Source organism: Misgurnus anguillicaudatus, chromosome 19 (assembly GCF_027580225.2).
Source record: "Misgurnus anguillicaudatus chromosome 19, ASM2758022v2, whole genome shotgun sequence".
In the NCBI taxonomy this organism is placed as follows: Eukaryota; Metazoa; Chordata; class Actinopteri; order Cypriniformes; family Cobitidae; genus Misgurnus; species Misgurnus anguillicaudatus.
In genome coordinates this window covers 41,398,107-41,423,195 of record NC_073355.2, presented here as the reverse complement: position 1 = coordinate 41,423,195, position 25,089 = coordinate 41,398,107, and the positions used below count along the sequence as shown (strand labels likewise).

At 36.9% G+C, this 25,089-nt stretch overlaps 3 protein-coding genes across 4 annotated transcripts; 1 reads left to right on the top strand and 2 right to left on the bottom strand.

The window, feature by feature from the left end:
- Window positions 1–1,204: 1,204 nt before the first annotated feature.
- On the bottom strand, window positions 1,205–10,589 carry LOC141351153 (zinc finger protein 653-like). The gene is made up of 10 exons (XM_073857674.1): window positions 10,286–10,589; window positions 9,569–9,603; window positions 9,054–9,365; window positions 8,447–8,967; window positions 6,468–6,630; window positions 4,964–5,039; window positions 4,757–4,868; window positions 4,139–4,253; window positions 3,567–3,666; window positions 1,205–1,448 (listed from the first exon to the last, which is right to left on the bottom strand). The coding sequence occupies exons 1-10, from the start codon at window positions 10,564–10,566 to the stop codon at window positions 1,271–1,273; spliced, it is 1,893 nt and encodes a 630-aa protein (XP_073713775.1). The 5' UTR covers window positions 10,567–10,589; the 3' UTR covers window positions 1,205–1,270.
- A 350-nt stretch (window positions 10,590–10,939) lies between these two features.
- On the top strand, window positions 10,940–15,563 carry LOC129421544 (ATPase SWSAP1). Of its 2 annotated transcripts, XM_055177183.2 has the most exons (3): window positions 10,940–11,071; window positions 11,193–11,371; window positions 14,714–15,563. In XM_055177183.2, exons 1-3 carry the CDS (start codon window positions 11,044–11,046, stop codon window positions 15,284–15,286), a joined length of 780 nt encoding a protein of 259 aa, XP_055033158.2. In that variant the 5' UTR covers window positions 10,940–11,043; the 3' UTR covers window positions 15,287–15,563. The 2 variants fall into 2 exon arrangements, with proteins under 2 accessions (XP_055033158.2, XP_055033152.2); XM_055177177.2 differs by having other exon boundaries at window positions 10,996–11,371.
- On the bottom strand, window positions 15,446–23,686 carry LOC129421450 (erythropoietin receptor). The gene is made up of 8 exons (XM_055177007.2): window positions 23,431–23,686; window positions 22,980–23,115; window positions 22,639–22,808; window positions 20,151–20,302; window positions 19,202–19,358; window positions 19,023–19,110; window positions 18,635–18,722; window positions 15,446–18,153 (listed from the first exon to the last, which is right to left on the bottom strand). The coding sequence occupies exons 1-8, from the start codon at window positions 23,519–23,521 to the stop codon at window positions 17,443–17,445; spliced, it is 1,593 nt and encodes a 530-aa protein (XP_055032982.2). The 5' UTR covers window positions 23,522–23,686; the 3' UTR covers window positions 15,446–17,442.
- Window positions 23,687–25,089: the final 1,403 nt, after the last annotated feature.

Here is a 25,089-nt window from a genome sequence, read left to right as displayed (position 1 = left end):
GCATGCATTGGATTTCATGTCATGTCATGAAAAAATTACCTTACATTTGGTTTCAAAAGTATTTCTGCATTTTATCCATCACGGACATTTATAAACAAAATGAATTTGGGAGAACATATACAGACCTCAGATATACAGATTGCAGATGATGTACGTGAGGTCCAAACGTTTGAAGACCACGACTAGTGAAAATGCTTTCATTTCACATTTGTCTCGTAATACAATATAACATTCTGAGTGCCATTGCTATAATACATGAGGTGTCTTTAAATAGTGCATACTGTGTACTGGCAAGCATACATCTGTGCACGTTTAAACGCAATGTGTCATTTGCATTTTTGTATTCAAATGACACATTGCATTTAGATGTGCACATAGGTAAGTTAAGGGGTCGAGAGTGTAACTACATGAGCGTATTTGAATTTACAATACTCTGTAAAAGTCTTAGACCAGCACCAGTTTTAGCAAAGATCATCCATATTAAAATCCTGACATCATTCGATTTGGATTAAAAATTAGGATTTCATTTCATTTATGCTTAAAATAATCTACAGGTTCCTGTTACTGTTCATGTTTAAAATGAGATTACAGTAAATACTTTTAATATTGCATACAAATTTCTTGTATTTCTGATTGTATTTTAATAAAAGTGATAATGTATATGGTCACTATACCAGTGTAAAAATAACAATTTAATATATCTACACAATAGATTGTAGACATTTTCTTTAATGCAATAGTTAAAGACACCTAATGCATAGATAAAATTATCATGAATTTCTGTATATGTTTTCTCTTTTGCATTTCATTAATTTCATGTGAATCACAAATCTGCTTTACCTATTAGGGACCCAAAAATTGTGCAGAATACTTTATGTATTCATATACGTCTTTTGTTTTTCCTTTACATCCCAGGACTGTCCATTGCCATATTTCAACATGACTGCATTTTCAAAATGTGGTCATATTTTGACATCACGGCTTGTATCAGACATTATTTAGAAATGAACGATTAATATCATGAATATAAAAAACAAATTCAGTTTTTATAGGATTCCAGTATAGAAACAAAATCCGGTTTCCTATTTCTGTGTCCAGCACAGTAAACAGCTTAAGAATATGTGTCAAGTCTCTTAAGTCTGATACCTTTGATTGATCCAGCTTCAATTCTTTAGTCTTTTAGAAAATTTTAAAATTCAAAAAGTGCACCAATGCAAACACTTTATTCAAGTGTACCGTCAATAAATCCTTGCACATACTGAAGAGTTTCTCAGCTGCCCTGTGTGTCCGGATGGCTCTTGAGTTTGTGGAACTTGACGCTGTCGAGTTTCTCGAAGCGTTTGCCGCAGTGCTCGCACGTGTAGTTGAAATGAGTCTCGGACGTGTGTTTCCTCATGTGCCAGTTCAACGAGGCTCGCTGTCGACACTGATATCCGCAGATCTCACATCTGATGCAAAAATAAGTGTTAGGAGTATTAAACACAATAACACAAGACCTTTAATGTGACATCTAGGGCTGTCACGGTTTACGGTTAATTGTTTAATAAATTGTGAAGTTATGACAATTATTTGCCTGTTTATTGCTTTGACATTTAATTCTGATAAATTTTTTGTTTGTTAATGAAAAAAAATTTACACAAATATATCTTTCAAAAACTGAAAATTCTTTATAAGAAATAAAGACAACAAAGTGTTTGAAAAATAACACTGAAAATAAAAATGCAATCAAAATAAACTGACTATAGCAGAACAGGCCTTAAATAGTACCCAATCCTACTAAAGTCATATTGGTACTGGACCACATGTCTGTAGTGGCAAAAAAAATAAATTCCTTACAGATCCTTAAGAATAACATCCTTCACTTCCCTACATTTGGAATTGCTGTTTTGGAAATGTATGTTTTACCTGGCAGTTCATACTGCTTATCAAAGTTTTGCAGCATTACTTTAAATGCTGTTTTTCCACCGTATTAAATGTCTTTGCAATGCATCATCGTAAACTGACAGCTAGAGAGCGCCATCTGATACGGTCTCGTTTATACAGGCGCTGCAGCTCCCCCTTGTGTTTTTTAGAGAGATGTGCAATCATTGCGGTGACCTCAAATCATCGCGATGAGGTCAAACAATTGCAATGAGACGATTATTTAATTATTGTGACAGCCCTGGTGACATCAGGAAATTAACTCTTTACTATACACTCACCTAAAGGATTATTAGGAACACCATACTAATACTGTGTTTGACCCCCTTTCTCCTTTAGAACTGCCTTAATTCTACGTTGCATTGATTCAACAAGGTGCTGAAAGCATTCTTTAAAAATGTTGGCCCATATTGATAGGATGGCATCTTGCAGTTGATGGAGATTTGTGGGATGCACATCCAGGACACGAAGCTACCGTTCCACCACATCCCAAAGATGTTGGGTTGAGATCTGGTGACTGTGGGGGCCAGTACAGTGAACTCATTGTCATGTTCAAGAAACCAATTTGAAATGATTCGAGCTTTGTGACATGATGCATTATCCTGCTGGAAGTAGCCATCAGAGGAGGAGTACATGGTGGTCATAAAGGGATGTACATGGTCAGGGAGGCTGTGGCATTTAAATGATGTCCAATGGGCACTAAGGGGCTAAAGTGTGCCAAGAAAACATCCCCATTACACCACCACCAGCCTGAACAGTGGTAACAAGGCATGATGGATCCATGTTCTCATTCTCTTTATGCCAAATTCTGACTCTACCATCTGAATGTCTCAACAGAAATCGAGACTCATCAAACCAGGCAACATTTTTTCAGTCTTCAACGGTCCAATTTTGGTGAGCTTGTGCAAATTATAGCCTCTTTTTCCTATTTGTAGTGGAGATGAGTGGTACCCAGTGGGGTCTTCCGCTGTTGTAGCCCATCCACCTCAAGGTTGTGCGTGTTGAGGCTTCACAAATGCTTTGCTGCATACCTCGGCTGTAACTAGTGGTTATTTGAGTCAAAGTTGCTCTTCTATCAGCTTGAATCAGTTGGCCTATTCTCCTCTGACCTCTAGCATCAACAAGGCATTTTCGCCCACAGGACTGGCGCATACTTAATGTTTTTCCCTTTTCACACAATTCTTTGTAAACCCTAGAAATGGTTGTGCGTGAAAATCCCAGTAACTGAGCAGATTGTGAAATACTCAGTCTGGCACCAACAACCATGCCACACTCAAAATAGCTTAAATCTTTCCCATTCTGACATTCAGTTTGGAGTTCAGGAGATTGTCTTGACCCGAACCACACCCCTAAATGCATTGAAGCAACAGCCATGTGATTGGTTGATTAGATAATTGCATTAATGAGAAACTGAACAGGTGTTCCTAATAATCCTTTAGGTGAGAGTATATGCATATATAAGGAAACACTGCATGTACCCTTCACAGAAAGTGCAATCCCAGAATGCACTGCAGTAAGATCACTTTAGTTTTATTTACAAACCAAGTTAAAAGAAATGTCATTTAGTCATTCTGTGAATACATGTATGAATCATAACAGGATATAAAAGATGTTACGAGCAGATCTGTTTTAAATATGTGACTCACTGTAACGGCGTCTCTCCTGTGTGTGTTCGCCGGTGGACCTCTAAATGATTTTTACGCTTGAAGGACTTCCCACACGTCTCACAGATGAAGTCTCGCACGCCTACATGGAGGAAAGTCAAAATGAAAGGGTTAAAGGGCACCTATTATGCCCATTTGTGCAAGATGTAATATAATATAAGGTGTGCCCAGAATGTGTCTGTGACGTTTCAACCCAAAATACCCCACATAATGTCCAAATTCACCTTTTTTGGGTTGGAGCAAAAACATGTGTTTTGTACCTTTAAATGTACGACATTGTAATGCAGGACTGTCAGTAAGTGTCTATGGGCGGAGCTTTATCAGTGTGATGTCACATTAATAAGAAAATCAAAATTGCATGTCTAATGAGACTGTTTTAGTTTAATATGGATTTTTTTTTAAAAGGAAGGCGTTGATTTTTATATTTTAGGGTTGTGGTGTTACACCTGGCAAAAGTGGATTTTGCATAATAGGTGCCCTTTAAATGCTGAGTAATGGTTAATGTTATCAGATAAAACATACATGGGAAATCTCTGACAGTGAAATAAACATACCAGAGTGTATGATCATGTGACGGTGAAGATGGTTGGACAGATAAAACTTTTTTCCACAGCCTGGATGAGGACAGACTTTGGTCCGACCCTTCCTGTGCACCAAATTCACGTGATTCTGTCCAAACACACAAAAGGTTTTATAAACTTCAATCCACGCTAATCTGTTTTTTAATTCTCAATTCTTTTTTTAGATTATTAATTTACATTTAGCCTAAACAACAGCGAGAAAAACAATAGCAATTCGTCAATTAAAAAAAACTGATTTATATACATCAACCGAATGAGCTGACATTTGTAAATATAAATAATTATTTATTATTGTTTATATTTGGCAGATTTGCATTACAAAAATGTACAATATTTAACCAATACCATGTGAGGGGTCATTTAATATCCTACTGTAAACAAAACCTATTTTTAGATCGCTTACATATTAAACACATTTTACCATCTTGGCGTCGAATAATGAAACTGACGAGTCATCAGCTTTAAATCAGGCTGGTCAGGTTTATGTCAGTGTTTAATTTTCCAGTTCCTGACCTGAAAGCAATTGTACTCTCGTACTGCTTTGTGCTCCGTGTTGTTTAGTCATGCACAGGTGCATTCAGGTGATCTCACCTGGAAACTGCTGATGGCCACATACACCTGACTGCAGCCTTCATACGGACAGTGAAACATTTTTAACATGCCGTCTGCCTCGATGACCGGACCCCTTCGGTTCCTCTTAGATCTACAACATAAACACAGTTGACTTTTGGGTTGATCTTTCCAGATACAGCACAGATGTGTTGATGCCATGCTGTGAATGCATGTATTGTGACTAACCTATTCAGAGATCTCTCGAGCTCCTTCGGACAGTGCGCTTCTTCACTGGTTTCCAACAGCTGCTTCTCAACCATATCTGTAACAAACAGACATTATCATGTGTATGTATCAAATAATCATTTAATTCAGATTAATATGTAGGGCTTTCAAAAGATGAATCACAATTAATGGCGTACAAAATAAATACAAATTAAAATAAAATGTTTTTGCATTATACTTGTGTGTGCACTGTGTGTAATTATTTTGTATATATAAAAACACATGCATGGGTGTAATTAAGAAACATTTACATGTATATGTGTGTGTGTATATACAGTACTGTGCAAAAGCCACCATGCCAGAATTAGATTTGTTGTTTATGCAATGTTATAGTGATCATATATAATTGGTTCTCAGTCTCTTTAATAAAATAAATCCAGAAAATACAGAAAGTGTGTAAAACTGTATAAAAATGTAAACTGATGTGTCAAGTTTTTAGGGTAAACTCCCCTTCCACTTAAGCAATAGCAGGAAACTGCAGGATTTATTAAACCTAAATAAAATTAAATCCTAATTTTAAATTTAAAGAAATTAGTATTTTTCCTTCATTCTGTTAAAAAACGCTCAAGATGTGTTTAGTGCCAAGAGAGGTCACACTAAACACCGACGATGCCTAAAGAAGACATTTAGTCCTTATTTTTTTGGTACATATTTCCTGTATTTTCTGTTTGAAAAATAAATATGGATTGACATTAAAACATTTAAAATAACAAGTCTGGTGGTGGTGGCCTAAGACTTTTGCACAGTAAGATATATATTTATATTTATTTAGATTCTGATATATTTTACATTATATATATATATATATATATATTTATTTATTTATTTATTTATTTATTTATTTATTTATTTAATAAAAATATATTTATTTATTTATTTAAAAAAAAAATATATATATATATATATTATATTTTTTTTATTATTATTTTTTTTTCGGCAGTAGCCTTGTTTATTTTTTGTGTTGATAGTTAAAACCATGACCTAGTTACGTTTAAATTTAAGAGGAAAAATATAAAAGACAAATCAAAACATCTAAAAAGAAATCTTTGCAGTTTGAGCAATAGCAACATCAAGGTTGTGTCAAAAAAATACATAAACGATTCATTTAAATAATATAAAAAAATTGTTATACCACAGGGCTGTTAAATGCATTATTCTGATTCTTACATATAAAACTATGTGAGACTTCCTCTTTACCTTATAACAGCTCAAATATGGAAAGCCTTTTAAACTAAGGCTCACTTTGATATCAGATTATGTTTCAAGTTTTTCACAAATATCTCACAAGTGTCGAAAAACAGAAAACAGTGGCGACACAGCTATTAATCTTTACGAAACCTTAGCTGTGACAATTACTGAACCCATAAGGAAGTGTTTAAACAATCGAGCAATTATGTTTTAAAGAGATGTTTTAAAGTGCACAGGTCGTATTGCTGGGATGTGACGTGTACGAGCCCTATAAGACCTGCGATGCTGTCGGGACGTGAGCTCGCTCCTGATTGGATCTGATTATATGCCACGTCCCCGATGACGGTACACGTGACCTCCTCCACATCTCCACCAGACACATTCAGCTGAATCCCTTCAGACGTCAGAGCTTCGTAACTGGGACCCGTAATTATGATCAGCTTTGAGGAATAGGGATGGAAAGAAACAGAGGTCAGACGCATTTCAAATAACCCCTGAAACAAATTAAAGATGTCAGAATGCACATTACACACACAAATCAAATGGACCAGACATGCAAAAAGACTGAAGTATGTATATAGTGAAAATCAAATTAAGAGGCCTGTCCTGCCGGTATATCACATTATATGTAGAACATGAATGCATGCACACATTCAATAAACAGCGCAAAGCTAAAGAAATTTAAAGGATTAGTCCATTTTCTTAAAAAAAATCCAGATAATTTACTCACCACCATGTCATCCAAAATGTTAATGTCTTTGTTTGTTCAGTCGAGAAGTTATGTTTTTTGAGGATAACATTCCAGGATTTTTCTCATTTTAATGGACCCCAATACCTAACAGTTTCAATGCAGTTCAAAATTGCAGTCTCAAAGGACTCCAAAAGATCCCAAACGAGGCATAAGGGTCTTATTTAGCAAAACAATTGTCATTTTTGGCAAGAAAATAAAAAATATGCACTTTTAAATCACAAAGTATCGTCTTCCTCCGGTTCTGTGACGTGCCAGCGCGACCTCACGTAAATTGCGTAATAATGATGTGGAAAGGTCACATATAGGTGTTACATATATGAAATGCACATTTGCGGACCATTTTAAACACTAAACTGACACAAAAGGCATTATTTAGTATAATTCGATATACAACAATGTCGGAACGGTCCTCTTTCACCACACTTGTAAACACTGGGGCCTAGTTTCGCATGCGTCATCTGTGACCTCTTGACGTGATGATGTATTACGTGAGGTTGCGCTGATGCGTCCCAGGACTGGAGGAAGACTAGAAGTTGTGGTTTAAAAGTGAATATTTTTTATTTTTCTTGCCAAAAATGACAATCGTTTCGCTAGATAAGACCCTTATGCCTTGTTTGGGATCATTTAGACCAGTGGTTCTCAAACTGGGGGCCGGGGCCCCCAGGGGGGCCGCGAGATGGTGCCAGGGGGGCCCCAGTTTTATGAGATTTTATAAAATACATTAATTTATCATGAATTCTGTGTAATTAAAACAAAAAATATATAAGGCTACTAACCAACAGCACTACTTTGAATCATTTTATATGTTTTGTTTCATAAAAATGTTACATTTTAGCACAAATTTGTCATAAATTTTCTTTGGGGGGTCGCGAAGAAATGCACTGGACACAAGGGGGGCCGCACGCTGAAAAAGTTTGAGAACCACTGATTTAGAGTCCTTTAAAACCGCAACTCCAAACTGCATCAAAACGGCCAAGTATTGGGGCCCACCAAAGTCCACCAAAATGAGAAAAATCCTGGAAAGTTTTCCTCAAAAAACATAATTTCTTCTTGACTGAACAAAGAAAGACATCAAAATTTTGGATGACATGGTGGTGAGTAAATTATCTGGATTTTTCTTAAGAAAATTGACTAATCCTTTAACATGATATTGAACAAGAATAGCTGAAGGAGTGATGAGTTTAATAGTAGTATTTAGCATGAAGAAAATAAATTGATGACATTGTGATATTGTTTATGAAAATAAGACTCAAGATTGTAATATAATTCTTGCATTAAAATTACCATAAAAAAAGAGGACAATGCATAAAATAAAATACTTTTATGATACTTATTATTATTTTTAAATATGGTAGAGATGGGAATTGTGGCTGTGCAATATGTTCGAACCCATTACATTTTCCTTAAACAACCTTCGTCCTTTTCAACATTCGCTCATTAGATTCACCCATGCTATATACTAAACACACAAAACACATCCCACAATGATTGCATTTGCTTGATACCTGAGATCCTCCTAATGTGGAGCGTTGATCTGGCAGCTCACAGCCGCTCATCACCGTCTGCAGGTCGTGAGTCTCGTACAGCTCGCCCTGCGCTGGGTCTGCCACCAGCGGCGTGCACGCCATGCTTTCCCCCTCCTCCTCATCTCCATCTTCTCTCATACCACCGTCTCCATCCTCCCCCTCTCGCCTCTCCACCAATGGTGTGGCGACAACCAGACACTCGTATTTTTCAGCATGCTCTGAAGTCCTCGAACCATCCGCCTGCTCCACGACAGGGTCGGCCTCACCGGCCGCTTCTTGACCGGTGGCTTTGCCATCAGACTCGGCGAGGGTAGCCTGAGCTTCCCGGTCCATAAGTACCTCCATCTCCCACACGGCCTGGTTGCCTAGACAGCGCTTGGAGGCGGGTGTGCCCCTATGGGCCGCAGGGGCTCCTGGGAGCTGATCCAGGGTCGTGCATGTCGTCTGATGACCCACCTGCGATGACTGGTCATTGTCGCTTTCTAAGTCATTAAGTGAAACTGGAAGATTAAGAAGAAATTGTATTTAATATCATGCAGTGTATACACGATATAAATGCATTCACATTATGTCACAAGTTTAATACCTTGTAGCAGCTCTTGGGTTTGCGGTTTCTTGTGTTTGCCATTGATTTTGTCAGTGACCTCAGCTTTCGCCTCGGGAGTGCTGTCCTCTCTCTCTTTAATGTTGTCCTCTTCTTCTGACTCGGACACGACCCCTGCAGCCCACGGCAGGTACTGCACAAATGAGTGACCAGCAACACACTCCCAAAGTGCAGATGTAGATAAACCCACCATTGGCTCCACCGTCCGCAGTTCAGGTTCATGCGGACAGGACTGAAAGTGCTCTTGGTACCAGCTCACTAGATTTTGTAAGCTGGTGGCAGATGCTTTCTTCCCTGCAGGAGAAAATGCAAAATCTGTTTGACTAACAAACAGACAAGTCCTAAAAATGGCTACCTGGCAGTATATTTCATTTATACCCAGGCATATGTGACCATATGAAAATCCAAGCTAAAGTCTCAATCTAAATATATGAGTATTTTTACATTTAAAACCTACTTTTTAGTTAAATGCATATAATTTCTAGAGAAATACTTACCTTTCCTATTACTCAGTTCAGGAACGTCAGTCTTCCTGCTCACAACACAAGAGACGACATGTTAAACTTCACACGTCTATGTCAATAAGAAGGCAAGTGTGAAATGCTCACGTAAACCACAATTATTAATATGAATTTTTTACTTTACACTCTAGGTTATCAAAAGATCATTAGTAGCATGCAATAAAAAATCTTTACTTTTTGGCCAGCTGTAGGCTACAACACATTAGGTGTGCACTAAAAAACAAAATAGCCTATGCATGTGTTTATCTACTTATGTATGCATTTAATAGCTCATGCATTTATGAATATATGTAAAAGCTCATGTATGAATGCATGCATTTATGAATATATGCATTTAAAAGTCCATGCATTCACGTATATATGTAAAAGCTCATGTATGCGTGCATGCATTTACGTATACATGCACTTAAAAACCATTGCATGCATTAAAAAAGCCAATGCATTAAGTATTATTTATGCATTTTTGTCTACGGATAATTCACCATGGCTAGCTTAACTATGGTATTTGTAGTACAAAAAAAAAACATAGTAACAACAAATCACAAAAATACATGGTAACCATAGTTTTACCATCAAATATGTAGTAAAAATGGTTAACAATCCGCCAAAAACATGGTTACAACACTTTTACTATTATTTGGTTAGATGCATGGTCACAAAAACAGTTTATGGACATAAACGTTAACCGCGTACTTGGCGTGTTTCTGCTGGTATTTGTCTCCGTACGCTGAATCGAGCAGGATTAAATACTCAGCGAGCCCCGCGTCGCTCAGGCTCGTGCGACGGCGCAGCTCGCTCCAGACTTGATGCGCTTCTCCCAGATAAACGCGCCGCACGTCGTACTTCTTCCGCGATTCCAGCCGCCGCTGAGCTCGATCCGCGTCCGTCAGTCTGGGTCTACCCCTGCACCGGCGTAGCATTGCTTTGATTTTATCTCCAGCTCCTGTGGAGTCGGTGTCCGCCGCAGCCGCCATCTTTCTCTCTCATATCAGCTGTTGAGTTGTTATGGTTTGTCTTAAAGGGAAGTGGTGTGGGTACCTTTAAAGGAAGTGGATTTTTTTTTTAAATTTGGTTTCTTTTTTAGTCATATCCGTATTTTAATGATTTAAGGTATGAATAAAGATAAATTAATTTATTTTGAAATTAAATGGAAGGTGCTTACAGGTACTTAAACTGACATTATGATTGACCAATCAACCATGAGCTTGGTTCTACTACAGCCAATCAAATGTGTTGTTTAAAAAGAGGCGGGCACAATGTGACCGTTTTTGTATTTCCTTTATATTTTATTTAGGTTAGTAAAAATATTAATAAGATAACTAATACAAATAAATCAAATTAAAGACAAAAAAATTATTATAAATTATTTTTCTCGCTTAAGAAGAATATTAGACGTGTTGCCCCTAAAATGGGCGGAGCTAACCTTAGATCGCGGGAGAGGAAACTTCAGCATGTTGCTGTGGATGAGTTATATTTACAGTAATATCAATGCCGAGTGCACTTTAAAATTAAATTGTTATGGCTGATATCTTAGAAGCTGCTTTTAGGCGGTTTGCATCAGCACCTGTAACGAGTGATGTGTTATTTCCCCGTCATGTAGAGAGCAACAGTATAGTGGTCGGGGACAGAGAGAGCAGCAGATGTGTGTTATTTCTAGCAGCTGTGACTGCAGCCACTGATCTGGGGCTCAAAGTGCTGTTTTTTACACAGACACCTTTTGAGTCTTTACAGGTTTCATTGAAGGGTTCAGTGCCGGAGCTCAAACTCGAGGCTCTTAAGGTAATGTGGTCTTAAATGTGCTTTTCTAGTAAAACGCGGGCAGTAATGTCCTTTAAAGCTGAGGGTGAAGAAGATAAGAAACGAAACTTTTGTCGAAAATGTTTATCTCAAACCAAGGTTATTATAGTTTTGCTTTTTTAAATTAGTTTTTATTTTAGTATCGTTTTAAATTTTGCTTTAAATTTAAGTTTAGTTTGAGTTAGTTTCATGAATGGTTTTGTTAGTTTTAGTTTAGTTTTTATTTTGCAAACACATTTCTATTTAGTTTTTATTTTATTTAGTTTCAGTTATAGTTTTAGTAATTATAGTTTAGCAGCTAACAGTAGCTAGACTGTCTGACATATTTATTAGTTAACTGAGGTTGCTTTCAGCCTAAGCTAACCTCACATGCATAAAGCACCATCTACAAGTAAAGACTCCTTAAAAGTTTGTAAACATTGCAACGTCTCCGGGTGGGCGAGGATTAGTTTTAGTGATGGGATTTATGGCTCTTTTAGGGGATCCGGATCTTGGCGATCCGTTCCTTTCAAAGAAAGGAACGGCTCTTTTTAAATATTTAGTCAGTTTTAAGAAGCCAGCTTGGGGCATCTCAGTTTGTCCTTTAAAACTGTAAATAATCACTGGGAGGAATGATGAGGTTGATTGTAGTCAAATCATTAAAACTCAGATATCACACACCAATATCTGAGTTTGAATTATTCTAAAATATTGATCATTACCTCGTTTGTCATGTGTAGACTATATTCCATAGGGTTGCACAACATTAGACAGTGACATCACTATTTTGGATTTACCTTTAGTACAAAGTGTGTGTATGTGTAAAGCTACGTTGACTTATGTTATTCATACAATACCTACTCACAAAAAAAAAAAAAAAAACAAAGCCGGCTGCAATGACTTTCTGTGCAAAATAGCTTTTACTACAAACACTTCGACAATTTAGAATAAATAAAATGGAAATGTCTACATACAGTCCAATATTACTACTATTACTAATGTAAACTTTGCAAATAGGACATCAGCCCCTTCAAGTCTTAAATGAACAACCCCTGCGCTGGGTGCGCCCCTCCCCCTATAACTGTTCTGTCTCACGGCTCAGCTAATTTGTGTGCATCTGTGTGAAACACGCATAGGAAAAAAGAACGACAGAAAGAACGGCTCCCCTCCAGCCGCGACTCGGCTCCCATCGTTCATGTTTGTGAGCCGTTCAAAAGAATCGGTTCGTTCGCGAACGTCACAACTCTAATTAGTTGGAGGCAAAAAGAGCCGCGGACGCAATGCTGACAAGCGTAAGCTAGGACGTTTTAGGAGGGATTTATTAAACATAGATGCAGAAGAAGGTTCGGAACTTTCCGAATATGTAAAGTTACTGACTCTGCGTGACAGCTATTTTTGTAAATTAACTCTGTAACAGCTAGTTCTTGTATCTTGTTCTCATTGGAAACATTTTAACCAGGTTTTGGATATTTCCTACATGTGAAGTATTTTCGGCTGGTTTGGGGAATTTTGTCAAGGCTTATTGTCTAATGAAACCCATCGCTGGGCTAAACATGATTAGCAATGGGGATTATTTTCAGATCATTCAAAGGATGGCACACACATCTATCGCTGTATGTTTGTTTAACATTTAAGCTAGCTAGTGCACTGACGGTTGACTTATCATCACCTATAAAACAGAAACTTTCTAATTTGTACTAGATAAGACCAACACACCAATACATATGCATAGATTATTTTACCTGAAATGAAGTGTGCACTGCAAACACGAGCATTATTTGCGATCGTCTCCGTCCATTCAACCACAATTGTCTTCTTTATTTCTGTGAAGGAATGTCTGCCGGGATCCGGTAAAACTTTAGTTTTGAACCAAAAGTGCTGTTACTTATATTTTGGCAGCCAAAAACACAAGAAGACGACATTTTAAAGTCAAAACCTCGAACTTTTAGTGCGCCTGCTATGATTTCTCATGTTTTGCCTCCAGCTAGAGCGGTGACGTCACAGTGACGTAGGCGATTAAGGGGTCTATTATAAAGCCTGTTCAGATTTTCCGCCACGGGATGAGAGCTTGTTAATAACGAAAACGAATACTTATTTTTGATAATTATTATTTTATTTCAGTTAGTTTTACAATAACTGTTGCTCGTTTCGTTTAGTTTTAGTTTTTCATTTATTATGAATTTTTAATTTTATTTCAGTTAACGAAAATGTTTTTTAGCTGATAGTTTTAGTCTTAGTTTCAGTTTTCGTTTACGAAAATAACCTTGTCTCAAACCTGCTTAGGCAGCGATACATGTGTTTTACATTTTTACATTTACATTCAATATTGACCCTATTTTGTCAAATAAATACTATAATATTAAGGTTCTAGTATCTAGGAATGTTACTACATTTTACTAAGGATTAATCGCGATTAATCTATAGCAAAATAAAAGTTTTTGTTTACATCATATATGTGTGTGTGAACTGTGTATAATAATTATGTTTATATAAATATACACACATGCATGTATAATTTTAAGAAAAAATATATATTTATATATTATGTATTTATATTTATATATAATATATAAATATATATTTTTTCTTAAAATTATACATGCATGTGTGTATATTTATATAAACATAATTATTATACTCAGTTCACACACACACATATATGATGTAAACAAAAACTTTTATTCTGCTATAGATTAATCGCGATTAATCAATATGCATTCCTATGTCATATCAAATGTAAGTGTCTGCCTAATGCATAAATGTAGTAACATGCTTTGCTACTTGTGTATGGAGGCAGATACGTCTCAACATTAAAGGGATAGTTCACCCAAAAATGAAACGTGTGGTTACGAACATTTCTCAACATCTTACTTCGTGTTCAAAAAACAAAGAAATGTATACGGGTGTCTAACAACATTAGAGTGAGTTAATGATGACAGAATTTTTATTTTTGGGTGAACTATCCCTTTAATATATTTACCAAGTAGCAACATAGTCAATGGTGATTTTTTTACCTATTTAAAGGCGGGGTGCATGATCTCTGAAAGCCAGTGTTGACATTTGAAATCACCTGAACAAACACGCCCCTACCCCAATAGAATCTGGACCTTCTTTTGATAGACCCGCCCCACACATACGCAACCCAGGCACAGTGGCGGTTAGTAGACAAGCCCCTTACTGCTGATTGGCTACAAGTGTTTTTGGTAGTCGACCCGACTCCCCTTTCCAAAGTGTGTTTTTTTTTCAAAAATCATGCACCCTGCCTTTAACGATCAAAAAAGGTTGTTAATAATTTTGACAGAAACAAGTCTAAAGTGTCAATTCATCTTTCATATTTGTTTCTAGAACGTGAAGTTTGTGTATACAAAAACGTTGGAGGAGTTTCTTGAGGACGTTGCGTCCCTCCACGAGCTGGTCTCTCCTCCCTCCCTTATTATTGTGGACGATCTGGAGCGGTATATACATGGGTCGAGAAGTGGACCCCTGCAAGACGATCTAAGCCCTGTGGCCCATGCGGCAGCCCTCCTTCATGACACCGCAGCGTTTCTCACACAGGTCCTGCACAACAAAGGAGAGAATCAGGGTCCCTGCAGGTTCATCGTCTCCTTTCAGGCCGCACGTGATGACGGTGAGGCACAGGCCGCAGATCTTCTCCTTTCCGTGTTGGAGCGCTACCTGCAGGTGCGATGCACTTTGGATGAGGTGACTGGTGATGGGGAGACGGAGCGGAAGGAGTGGCAGGTGTATGTGTCATCCACACGTCCTTCACCGGACCAGCAGGGTGGCGAGGTACAGCAATGGCATCTGCTGATGCAGTCGAGCGGTGCAGTGGAGTTTCGTCCAGTCATTGATGGAGAACGAGAGATTACAGATCAGCTGGAAAGCAGTAAACGTGATGTGGAGACTGATGATACATAACTTTTGAACTATGAAAGATTATACTCTCAGTTGCTAAGTTTACTTAAAGATTCTTGACAAAGAAAAATGGTCTCTTCTCGACTAAACAAAGGTTTTGAGTTAAAAACTGAATAATATGTATATCTATAACTATACTTACATAATTTAGACACAATGAGATTATTGATTTTGGAAGAAGTACAAATTAATTCAATTAAAAATTACAGATTTGTAATGTATAAAATAGACACATCAACGTTGGATTGTTAAACGAGTAAACGGTCTTTAGACACCTGTATTACTGTCCAAAGTTACATTCAGTGCATAAAAATGTTTTATCAGCTTGTGTTCACTAAGAATCGAACCTACAAGCTTCATGTTGCTAGTAACACAGCTGTTCGAGAAACAACTATCTGCTACATTTTTTTAAGATCACTTACCAGCCACACATTTGGTAAAAAAAGTACAATGTTTACTAAATCAAATTATTTAACATAAAGAGAAAATGAATTCTTCAAACAGAAATATCTATAAAAATATGCCAATCAAATATTAGGACTCTGCAATATAAAAAAATACAAACAAAACGGCATAATTTTGTCAGAAAGATCTATTATTATTATTATTATTATTATTATTAATGCACAGAGATGTGCAAAAATCATCTATAAATCTCATAGAAATGGTTTGAAAATGACTTCTCATCCGTGTTTCATGAATAAGGCCCAGTGCTCATAAGTAGTACCATCGAACAGACAGGACTCCCTTCGCATTGATTCACACAGTCATCATGGCAAATTTTTGCATTTTTCTTCACATATTAATTTACATAATGATAGGATTATCAACATCACCCCTCTTTCACCCTGTGAAATTTCACAGTCATTGAAATAAATAAAAAAGACGGATGGAGTTTTTCTATACAGTAAATTAAGCACCTCGTGTGAAGGAAACCTCAAGGCGGATGTCATATTTATGAAGGGTCTGTTTTATACCAACGCACAAGCATTCCCAGAATGCACCAGAACAACTGAACATATGCCAATACACACAAAAACCAGAAACAGGTGGATGTTATCATTTGCATGACTAAGATTTTCACAGACCTCCTCTAGACTTTAAAGGGACACGGCACTTTTAGCATAGCTTAGCATAATCCATTGAATCCGATTAGACCATTAGCATCGCGCTAAAAAATAACATTACTGCCATAACATGGTCCATAAAATAGTCCCCTTGGTAACTTTCAATAGCAGGGGACTATTTTCGGCTGCTGCGTAATATCATTGCGCCTCCTGCAGCTATGTTACGGCAGCAAAGTCCTTGATTATTACACCAGAATGAGAGTATAGTTCCTAGCTATATCTGCCTAGAAAATCACAACTTTTAATTTTCCGTCAGTCTTAGTACACGATGTAACTACAGAAAAGTCAAGTTTTAAATAGGAAAAATATCCAAACTCTTTATTTATTTTTTAGCGTGATGCTAATGGTCTAATCAGATTCAATAGATTATGCTAAGCTATGCTAAAAGTGGTACCGGAGATCGGCTGAATAGATTTCAAAACGATAAAAATCAAATGTTTAACTCTAGGGAGCTGGAAAATGAGCATATTTTCAAAAAAGTGGAGTGTCTCTTTAAGGTTTTGTGAAAGAAAGATATGGATTACGGTAAACCTAAAAACCACATTGTTAATATGAAAATGTACAAATTTACATAAATTTAGCCCAAAACGGTATAAAAAAACAGGCACATCCACAAATAAGGTCTAAAGTCATTGATCGGCATAGGGAGATACATATGACGACAGTAAACTGCACATTTCATTTGCTATTTATTTATTTATATGAGTGTTCGCTAACTGTAACAATGGTACAGATATTTGATGTATTTTTTATGCAACATTTAATGTTATGTTTCAAAATACAGATCATAAGTTCCAAATATTGGGATTTATAGCCGTAATCGAATACACGATTTCAAACACCTATTTGTGGAACGTGCCACCGATTAAAAGACGGAGAAAAAAAACTTATAAAAATAAAAAACAGCTGCCATAACACAACTAGCTTATTTTATCTGATGGATTATGTTTTGCCATTTCAAAGATCCTAGTGTTTTCATATGTGCCCCAAACGTCATGTCTCCAACAGAAATCCTGATCTGAAAGTGTAGTGTCAGTATCCAGATTCAATGCGTTGACCGGAGATCGGCCACTTGTGGCTAAAAATCTCGTTTTTGTATTCATTGGTGTAGATGGCCCGTTTCCCAAGTTCCTCTATCCTGCTCGAGCTCATCGGGCTATAGTCCATGGAAACACCAGAGTCCGCATTCGCCATGTAGGCGTAACCTGGCCCTTTGGGCGGCCATGTGTGATTTGGATACTCGAAGCTGGATTGCGAAGACAGTCTGCCTGAACCCGAGCTCTGCTGGAGAGAGCCGATGTCTGAATGCGAGGCGCTCAAAGACGGCGTTCCCGTGTTGGCGAAGAGTGTCTGCAGAGGTACAGATTCCTGAAAGACATCTTCCATCCGGCTTTCGTCTTCTACTTGAGCGTTCTGGGAGTGATGGTTAAGAGTGACGTAGGTGTCGTGTGACTCCAGTAACAATGACTGGGAAAGTGATGGGTTTCCCTGAAGCGCCCTCAACTGATCCATAAACCAATGGGTGTGAGGAGGTTCCTGCCAACTACCTGTTAGTCCAGAGTCAGTACCATCGCTTTCCATCTTTTTCTCTTCCGCCTCCACAGTTTTTCTTTCTTCTCTTAAGGAAGTCGGATGGCTGGCCAGTGAGATCTCTGACAGGACCTCCAGAGGTGAAGGAAGTTCCTCTGTGTAGACATGAACAGATCTTCCCCACATACTCCCGTTATTTTGGTACATCCATTCCTGTGGGGAAAAGACGTACAAAATAGTTGTTTTGTGAATGATGTGTTTCTGGATTAACATTCCTGACCGCCAAAATTATACCCATAACCAGAAATATTATGTTGATACGAATGGTAGCCAAACCCAGTCTAAAACCCAACCACCTAATCCTGCGGCCTTGTTGATTCTGGATTATTTTCAACCCACCATTGGGTCAAAAAGAGACAAACCCGACCCATTGGGTTGTAATTTAACCTATATGCTGGAAGTTTTATTCCCATTGTTGGGTCAAACATAAACATTTTGTGGGTTAATTTGACCCAACATTGGTATAAAAGTTGTTTGAGGGCCAACACATAAATGACCACAATTTGTGTCTTTATCGCATCTCAAATATTCCTACAAAACTGAACATTTAACCATCACCACTTTAAGAAAATTGATAACCAGGTTTGGTAAAATTTTGTAATTTAACAAGATATTGTGTATACTAATGATTTACCTTAAAATCTCCTTCGTAGACAGTGAAGAGACCTCGAAATTTGTGCTCTGGAGTCGGGATCTCAGGCCACACTTTCTTCAGAAGAAACCTGAAAGGGTGCAAAACAATTCACGATTAATATGAATCTGAGTATAGACAACACAGGCTGTGAGATTAAAGATTAAATATTAGGGCTGTCAAACGATTAATCGTGATTAATCGTATACAAATTAAAAGTTTGTATTTGCATTATATATATGTGTAATTTTAAGAAATATATTATTTCTTAAATACATACACACATTATATATAAAAACCACACACATATATTATGCAAACACAAACTTTGATTTTGTATGCAATTAATCGCGATTAATCGTTTCACATCCATATATGTTTGAACACTTACTTGTGGTGGGACAGTATCACAGTCACCGAGAGTATGAACAGAATCAATGCAATAAACAAAACCAGTAACACGATCAGCGGATCCATGTCTGTTGAAAGAGGAAAACACGAGATAAAATAAACGCTGTGTTGAAGTGTTGTCACTTGTTAGTATTTTCAAAATCCCGTTAAAACATTTACCGTTTTGTGGTGTTGTTTCAAACACAGGTTCGGTCCAGGCGCTCCAGTAACCTTTGTAGGAGACGCCATCGGGTTTGACGCGGACCCACACCTTGTAGCTGGTGCCGGGCTTTAATCCACGCAGGATCAGCATTGTGCTGGCTTTTATCTCCTCCACCTTTAAAAGCGACAAGACTATTAATTTCCAATTCATTAATACCTTCTAAGGTTGTTTTTGTAAAAAGTAATGAATATCATATTTACATGAAAGGAATTTGTAAGCGCATTTGTATTTTCCTTCAAATAAAATGTTGAAAATATGTTTTGTTTAAGTTGTGGAGTTGTTTAAATCTCGTCATGACAAAATTACTTGATACAAATACAGTAATGAATACTGCCCTACAAAGCGAAAGCGCAGTAACTACGCATTTGGTCAAAATTGAGTTAAGGGTTAAAATGGGCTTTGTGAGATCTGTTGTGTCTTGTGACAAAGTCTCCTGGTTAAATTTTGTCCCATTTCAGAGAAATGTGTGTGCCAAAATTGCAGTTACATGTTTTATTGGCTGGTGTAAAAAACTTTAAAGCCATTTTTCTCAGTTTCAGTGTTTGCGTAGATACTGCACTTAGCCTTTGGAGGGCAGAATAGGTCAATAATACATTCTCTCATACCAAACCTATGTTAACATGTATAATGTTTATTTATTCAATTCAATTTCAATAAAAAATTTAACGTTTATGTACTGTGACTATAATTATAAAATAAATGTTTTAAATTTAACTTTTATGTCATCGCTTATACTCCCATTGTAAGGCCATAGCTGTGCACACACAAATTTTGTTTTTACAATTTGTCATCACCGACACTATACACATTTTTTTTTAATATGTATTCCACTAATAACATTAATTTACCAAACAACGTTATACCCGCATGTGGTACTGTGGGTCTTATGAAATACAATGCACGCACCTTGCCCATGTGACTTCCCTCCACAGCGTATCTGACCTCGTATATCATACTGTCATCCATGTATTTGAGAGGTGGAGGCAACCAGCTCACGTTTAACTGCCCTTCTTTTCCTGAGCTCACCACTGTGAGGTTTCTGGGGGGATCGAGAAGCACTGAAAGAGAAAAGACATTGTAAGACAAAATGATCTTGCGACCATCCTAAATGCTCACGTTACACATTTAAACTCGGATTTCTGTCTTATCTGTTCACGCATGCTGTCACTGGGGCAGAGCCCTTTGAAAGGTCCTAATATGTACGATTTGGTAGACTCTAAGAAAGGATGTGTTAATTTTTAACACATTGTTTTGTGTTATCCTATTTAACACATAATGTGTTATTTTAACACATTTTGTAGCATTTCGTGTTGATTTTATGTTTAAATAAATAAAAGGGACAACACAAGATAAAGCAACACAAAGTGTGTTGTTCCAAAAATAACACAGAGATATGTTAAGTTAAGGACAACACATTTAATGGGACATTCCACTTTTTTTGAAAATATGCTCATTTTCCAGCTCCCCTAGAGTTAAACATTTGATTTTTACCTTTTTGGAATCCATTCAGCCGATCTCCGGGTCTGCCACTAGCACTTAGCATAGCTTAGCATAATCCATTGAATCTGATTAGACCATTAGCATCGCGCAAAAAAAATAACTAAAGAGTTTGGAAATTTTTAATATCTAAAACTTGACTCTTCTGTAGTCACATCCTGCACTAAGACCGACAGAAAATTAAAAGTTGAGACTTTCTAGGCAATATGGCTAGGAACTATACTCTAATTCTGGCGTAATAATCAATGACTGATATTACGCAGCAGCCGAAAATAGTCCCCTTAGTAACTTTCAATGGCAGGGGACTATTTTCGGGCAGTGCGTAATATAATTACGCATGCTGGAGGCATGTTACAGCAGCAAAGTCCTTGATTATTATGCCAGAATGAGAGTATAGTTCCTAGCCATATCTGCCTAAATAACAAATTTTCACTTTACGTCGGTCTTAGTACACGATGTACCTACAGAAGAGTCAAGTTTAAAATAGGAAAAATCTCCAAACTCTTTGGTTATTTTTTAGCATGATGCTAATGGTCTAATCAGATTCAATGGATTATGCTAAGCTATAATAAAAGTGATAGCGCCAGAAACGGAGATCAGCTGGAGCGTTTCCAAAAAGGTAAGCTGGAAAATGAGCATTATCAAAAAAAGTGGAGTGTCCCTTTAACTAGAAACAAGATGTGTTATTTTAACACATTCGTTTTAAGAGTGTAGAGGTCGACCGACATGTTTTTTTTTTATGGCCGATACCAATATTAAAAAGCTGTAGGGACCATATAAGGCAGATATAACACAAATGTTCTCACAGTAAATAAGAGACAAATAAAAAATTGGTGAAACTAAAAAAAAAAAACATTAGTTATGCATAACATTTATACCCTTTAAAAGTATTTAAAAAAATTTTTACAAGACATAATTAATGTGGATCTGACATTTTATGATACTGTTTGACTAAGAGTGTGTTAAGCTAGTGTGGTATTGTGTGTGACACAACATTAACGTCATGTTAAAAAGTGAATAATGATTGGTAATTTTACTGTCTGTCAGACTTTAGCTTTACATCGAGTGACACTGAGTGTCTTTTTTATTACAAACATCAAATTTAGGTCATAGAGAAATTTACTGGCCTATTGAAAAGATTTATCAGCCAATGCAATTAAAAAATATATCCGCCGATATATTGGCCTCTCACTACCGGTTAGGTATACATTTGGTACAAATATGTATCGCTGATGTACTTATATGAACTCTTTAGGTGCAAAGGTGTACTTTTTGAAAGAGTACCTACACCAATGACAGCTAGGGACCATTTTTGACCGTTTATCTGACAGTACATGGTAATTTCTTATCTGATCTCAAATAAAATTTCTAAAACACTGCTATGCGCACTCTTAGAAATAAAGGTAAAAAAGCTGTCACTGGGGTGGTACCCTTCCAAAAAGTACTTGTTTGTACCTAAAGGGTGCATTTTAGTACCTCAAAAGTACATATTTATACCTAAATGGTACATACTGGGGCGGTTTCTCGGACAGCGCCTATCCTAGTCCCAGACTATAATGCATGTTTGAGCTGCTGTAATTTTAAAACACCTTGTCCTGTTTAATTTTAGCATACCTCAGTGACATTGTTTTGTCTTAAGATGCACACAGAAAACACAGCAAAAGAGCTACTGCATTAAGTGCAAAAAGTCAGACAGTGCAAACAACAATATACACCACAGGACAGATATATACAATATAGCACCAGCCATAGTGCCACATTACATTGTACTGAATAAGGGAACCATCCCAGTGACAATTTTTGTACCTTTATTGACAGTATGTACTGTGAGACTTTTCAGTACTTTAGAAATAATTAATTGCTAGTGTATAATTTTAAAAGATTTTAAAAGACTCACAGACGTTCTCAACATTCAGGCTACGATTGTAAAGCATCTGGCCATCACGAAGGACCTGAACGTCAAGGAGCGTGAAGAACAGGATTTGAGGGAGCTTGCAGAAGTACACAGTTTTGTTGCTGGCCAGTAAAAACAGCGATGAAACGACACAAGTTCTGCTCTTATCATTCCTAAAAACACATGGGAGAAATGACACCCATTCATATTTTCAGGAAACATCATGTCCAAAGCGCCACATAACATTGCATGCCTATAAACAGATATAAACTGTGCACCAATAGTGATATAACTTCAGAAATATTGCATGGTGTAAAAAATATAATTTTTATACAGTTACTTACTCATATGAATAGGTGAATGTATATCGACTGTGTGAATCATTTTTGTCCAGTTGATACTCCCAAAAGCAAGTCAGATCTTTCTTGCCCTCCACGAAACATTTGATATCGTCCGTTTCGTCCTGGAGTAACTGGGCCACTGAAGAATTGACAATTATGAATTGAATGCATTATTTAAAGATGACTGCAATATTTATTTTACAATTTTACTTTCTGGTTCATACATAAAAAAAGACTATGGTTTTAAAATGTTGAAAAAAAAAAATAAACAAATGCATGCTTAAAAATAAAGGTGCTTCTTCACCATTAAGTCAAAGGATCTTCTATCAAATCTTAAAGGTACCTTTTGGGACAATTCAGCCAAAAATTGCATTGTGACGCATCTTTATTTTTAAGAGTGTAAAGTGAAACAAAATGAAGTTTTGAATGAAATAAAAAAAAAAGTTGTACTCACCTTTACTTTCGAAACTCTGTCCTCCTATAGTGACGAAAGCAAAGCACAAGACGCCAACGACTTTAAATTGATCAATCTTCATTTTTATCATCCATTCAGATCAAAAATGCATCGCAGCTCTCTGTGTAACAGTTCAGAAAGGTAGATCCTTCCCTTTGTGACCTTTTCTTGTAGACGGTTTTGCAGACACCATGGACAGTTGCATGCATAACATCTGATAAGCTGCCAGTGTGTTATAACAGTGTGTTTACTCTTTTACTATTGAGAGGTGGAGCGCCAAATGTGTACTGTTTACGGGGGCGGAGCTTAGAGGAGAACATGCTGTCAATAGTATTTCAAGTGCTCAATATTTCTTGGCATGATACAGAATTACATTCGGTCAAACATGATTTTATAATTATTTAATTCAGCATATATAATTTTTTTATTTTATTTTAAATGCATGTTTAATATCAAATGATGTCAACAGGTGCCCAGTTCCAAGTGTGTGTTTTTTTTAAGGGTGAAGCTGTTCTGATGTTGTTCTGTATGCAGTAACCGGTACTTTTTATCAAAGTTTAACACTCTTGTTATTTTGCGCTCAACCTGCGTTATCAGCTCTGAGCTGAGGCGCTCTTACGCACAGATAAGCGCGAGTATTGCGAGCCAATCCCGTTTGCCTGCAACTTACCGCCCATTATCACTAAAGCATGTCCCTACCGTTATTTCAACCTGGGACACATGGTTTAGATGACAAATTTTACACCTAATAAGAGCCTTTGTCTGCAGTGATAGAAATCTTAAGATCCTTAAATAATAGTAAACGTCTAGTCAAAATAGGATATGAGATGGTAGCTCGTTTTTAGGTGTGTAACTCAACGGTGTAAGGTCAACGGTGCACGTCTTTGTTTCCTTTGGCCTTGTAGTTTGTGGGTAACTGCTGGGTAACAGGAAAATGAAACACAGGAAGCCTCTTTGTCGTACTACTCTGGGTATGTAGATAAAAGCAGAGGACGTGTCAAAGATACCACCGTGCAGTCGTAAATTACAGATGTTCAAGCGAGAGCACAAGATGGCTGAAAGTGGCTTTGCTTCAGCATGTTCATCATGTTTCTGATCATTTTCAAGAATTGAAAAAAACTTTTTTTTAAAGATCGCTTCTAAATAAACTTTTAGTAGTCCACTTTTAGTTGTCCAAACATTACTTTAATTGATAACTAGATTTTTCAACTTACATTTGAACACCAATTGAAGTCATTTTTGGACTACTAAAGTGGACTATAAGTTTATTTTTAGGTGTTATCAATTATATTGTAGTAATTTGTTTAAGTAGATCCAACTTACCGTTTTACAGTGTAGACCCAAACTCTTTTGAAGACTTTAGACGACTCAACATCTACATTGTAAAAACCGAAAATTGGATCTACTTAAAACAAAATACTACATTAAAATTAAGATTTTATGAATTTAGATTGTCTCACTTTATTAAGTAAATCTAACTTTCCCTTTTTACAGTGTAGAGATGACGCCCACCCCTACACCTGCGAGGGCTTCAAATCACATCAGCTTTTTTCATAGAACACTGTCAAATATTACATACAGACACATACATACAGTGTTGGGGAAAGTTACTTTTAAAAGTAACGCATTACATTATTAAGTTACTTCCCAAAAAAGTAA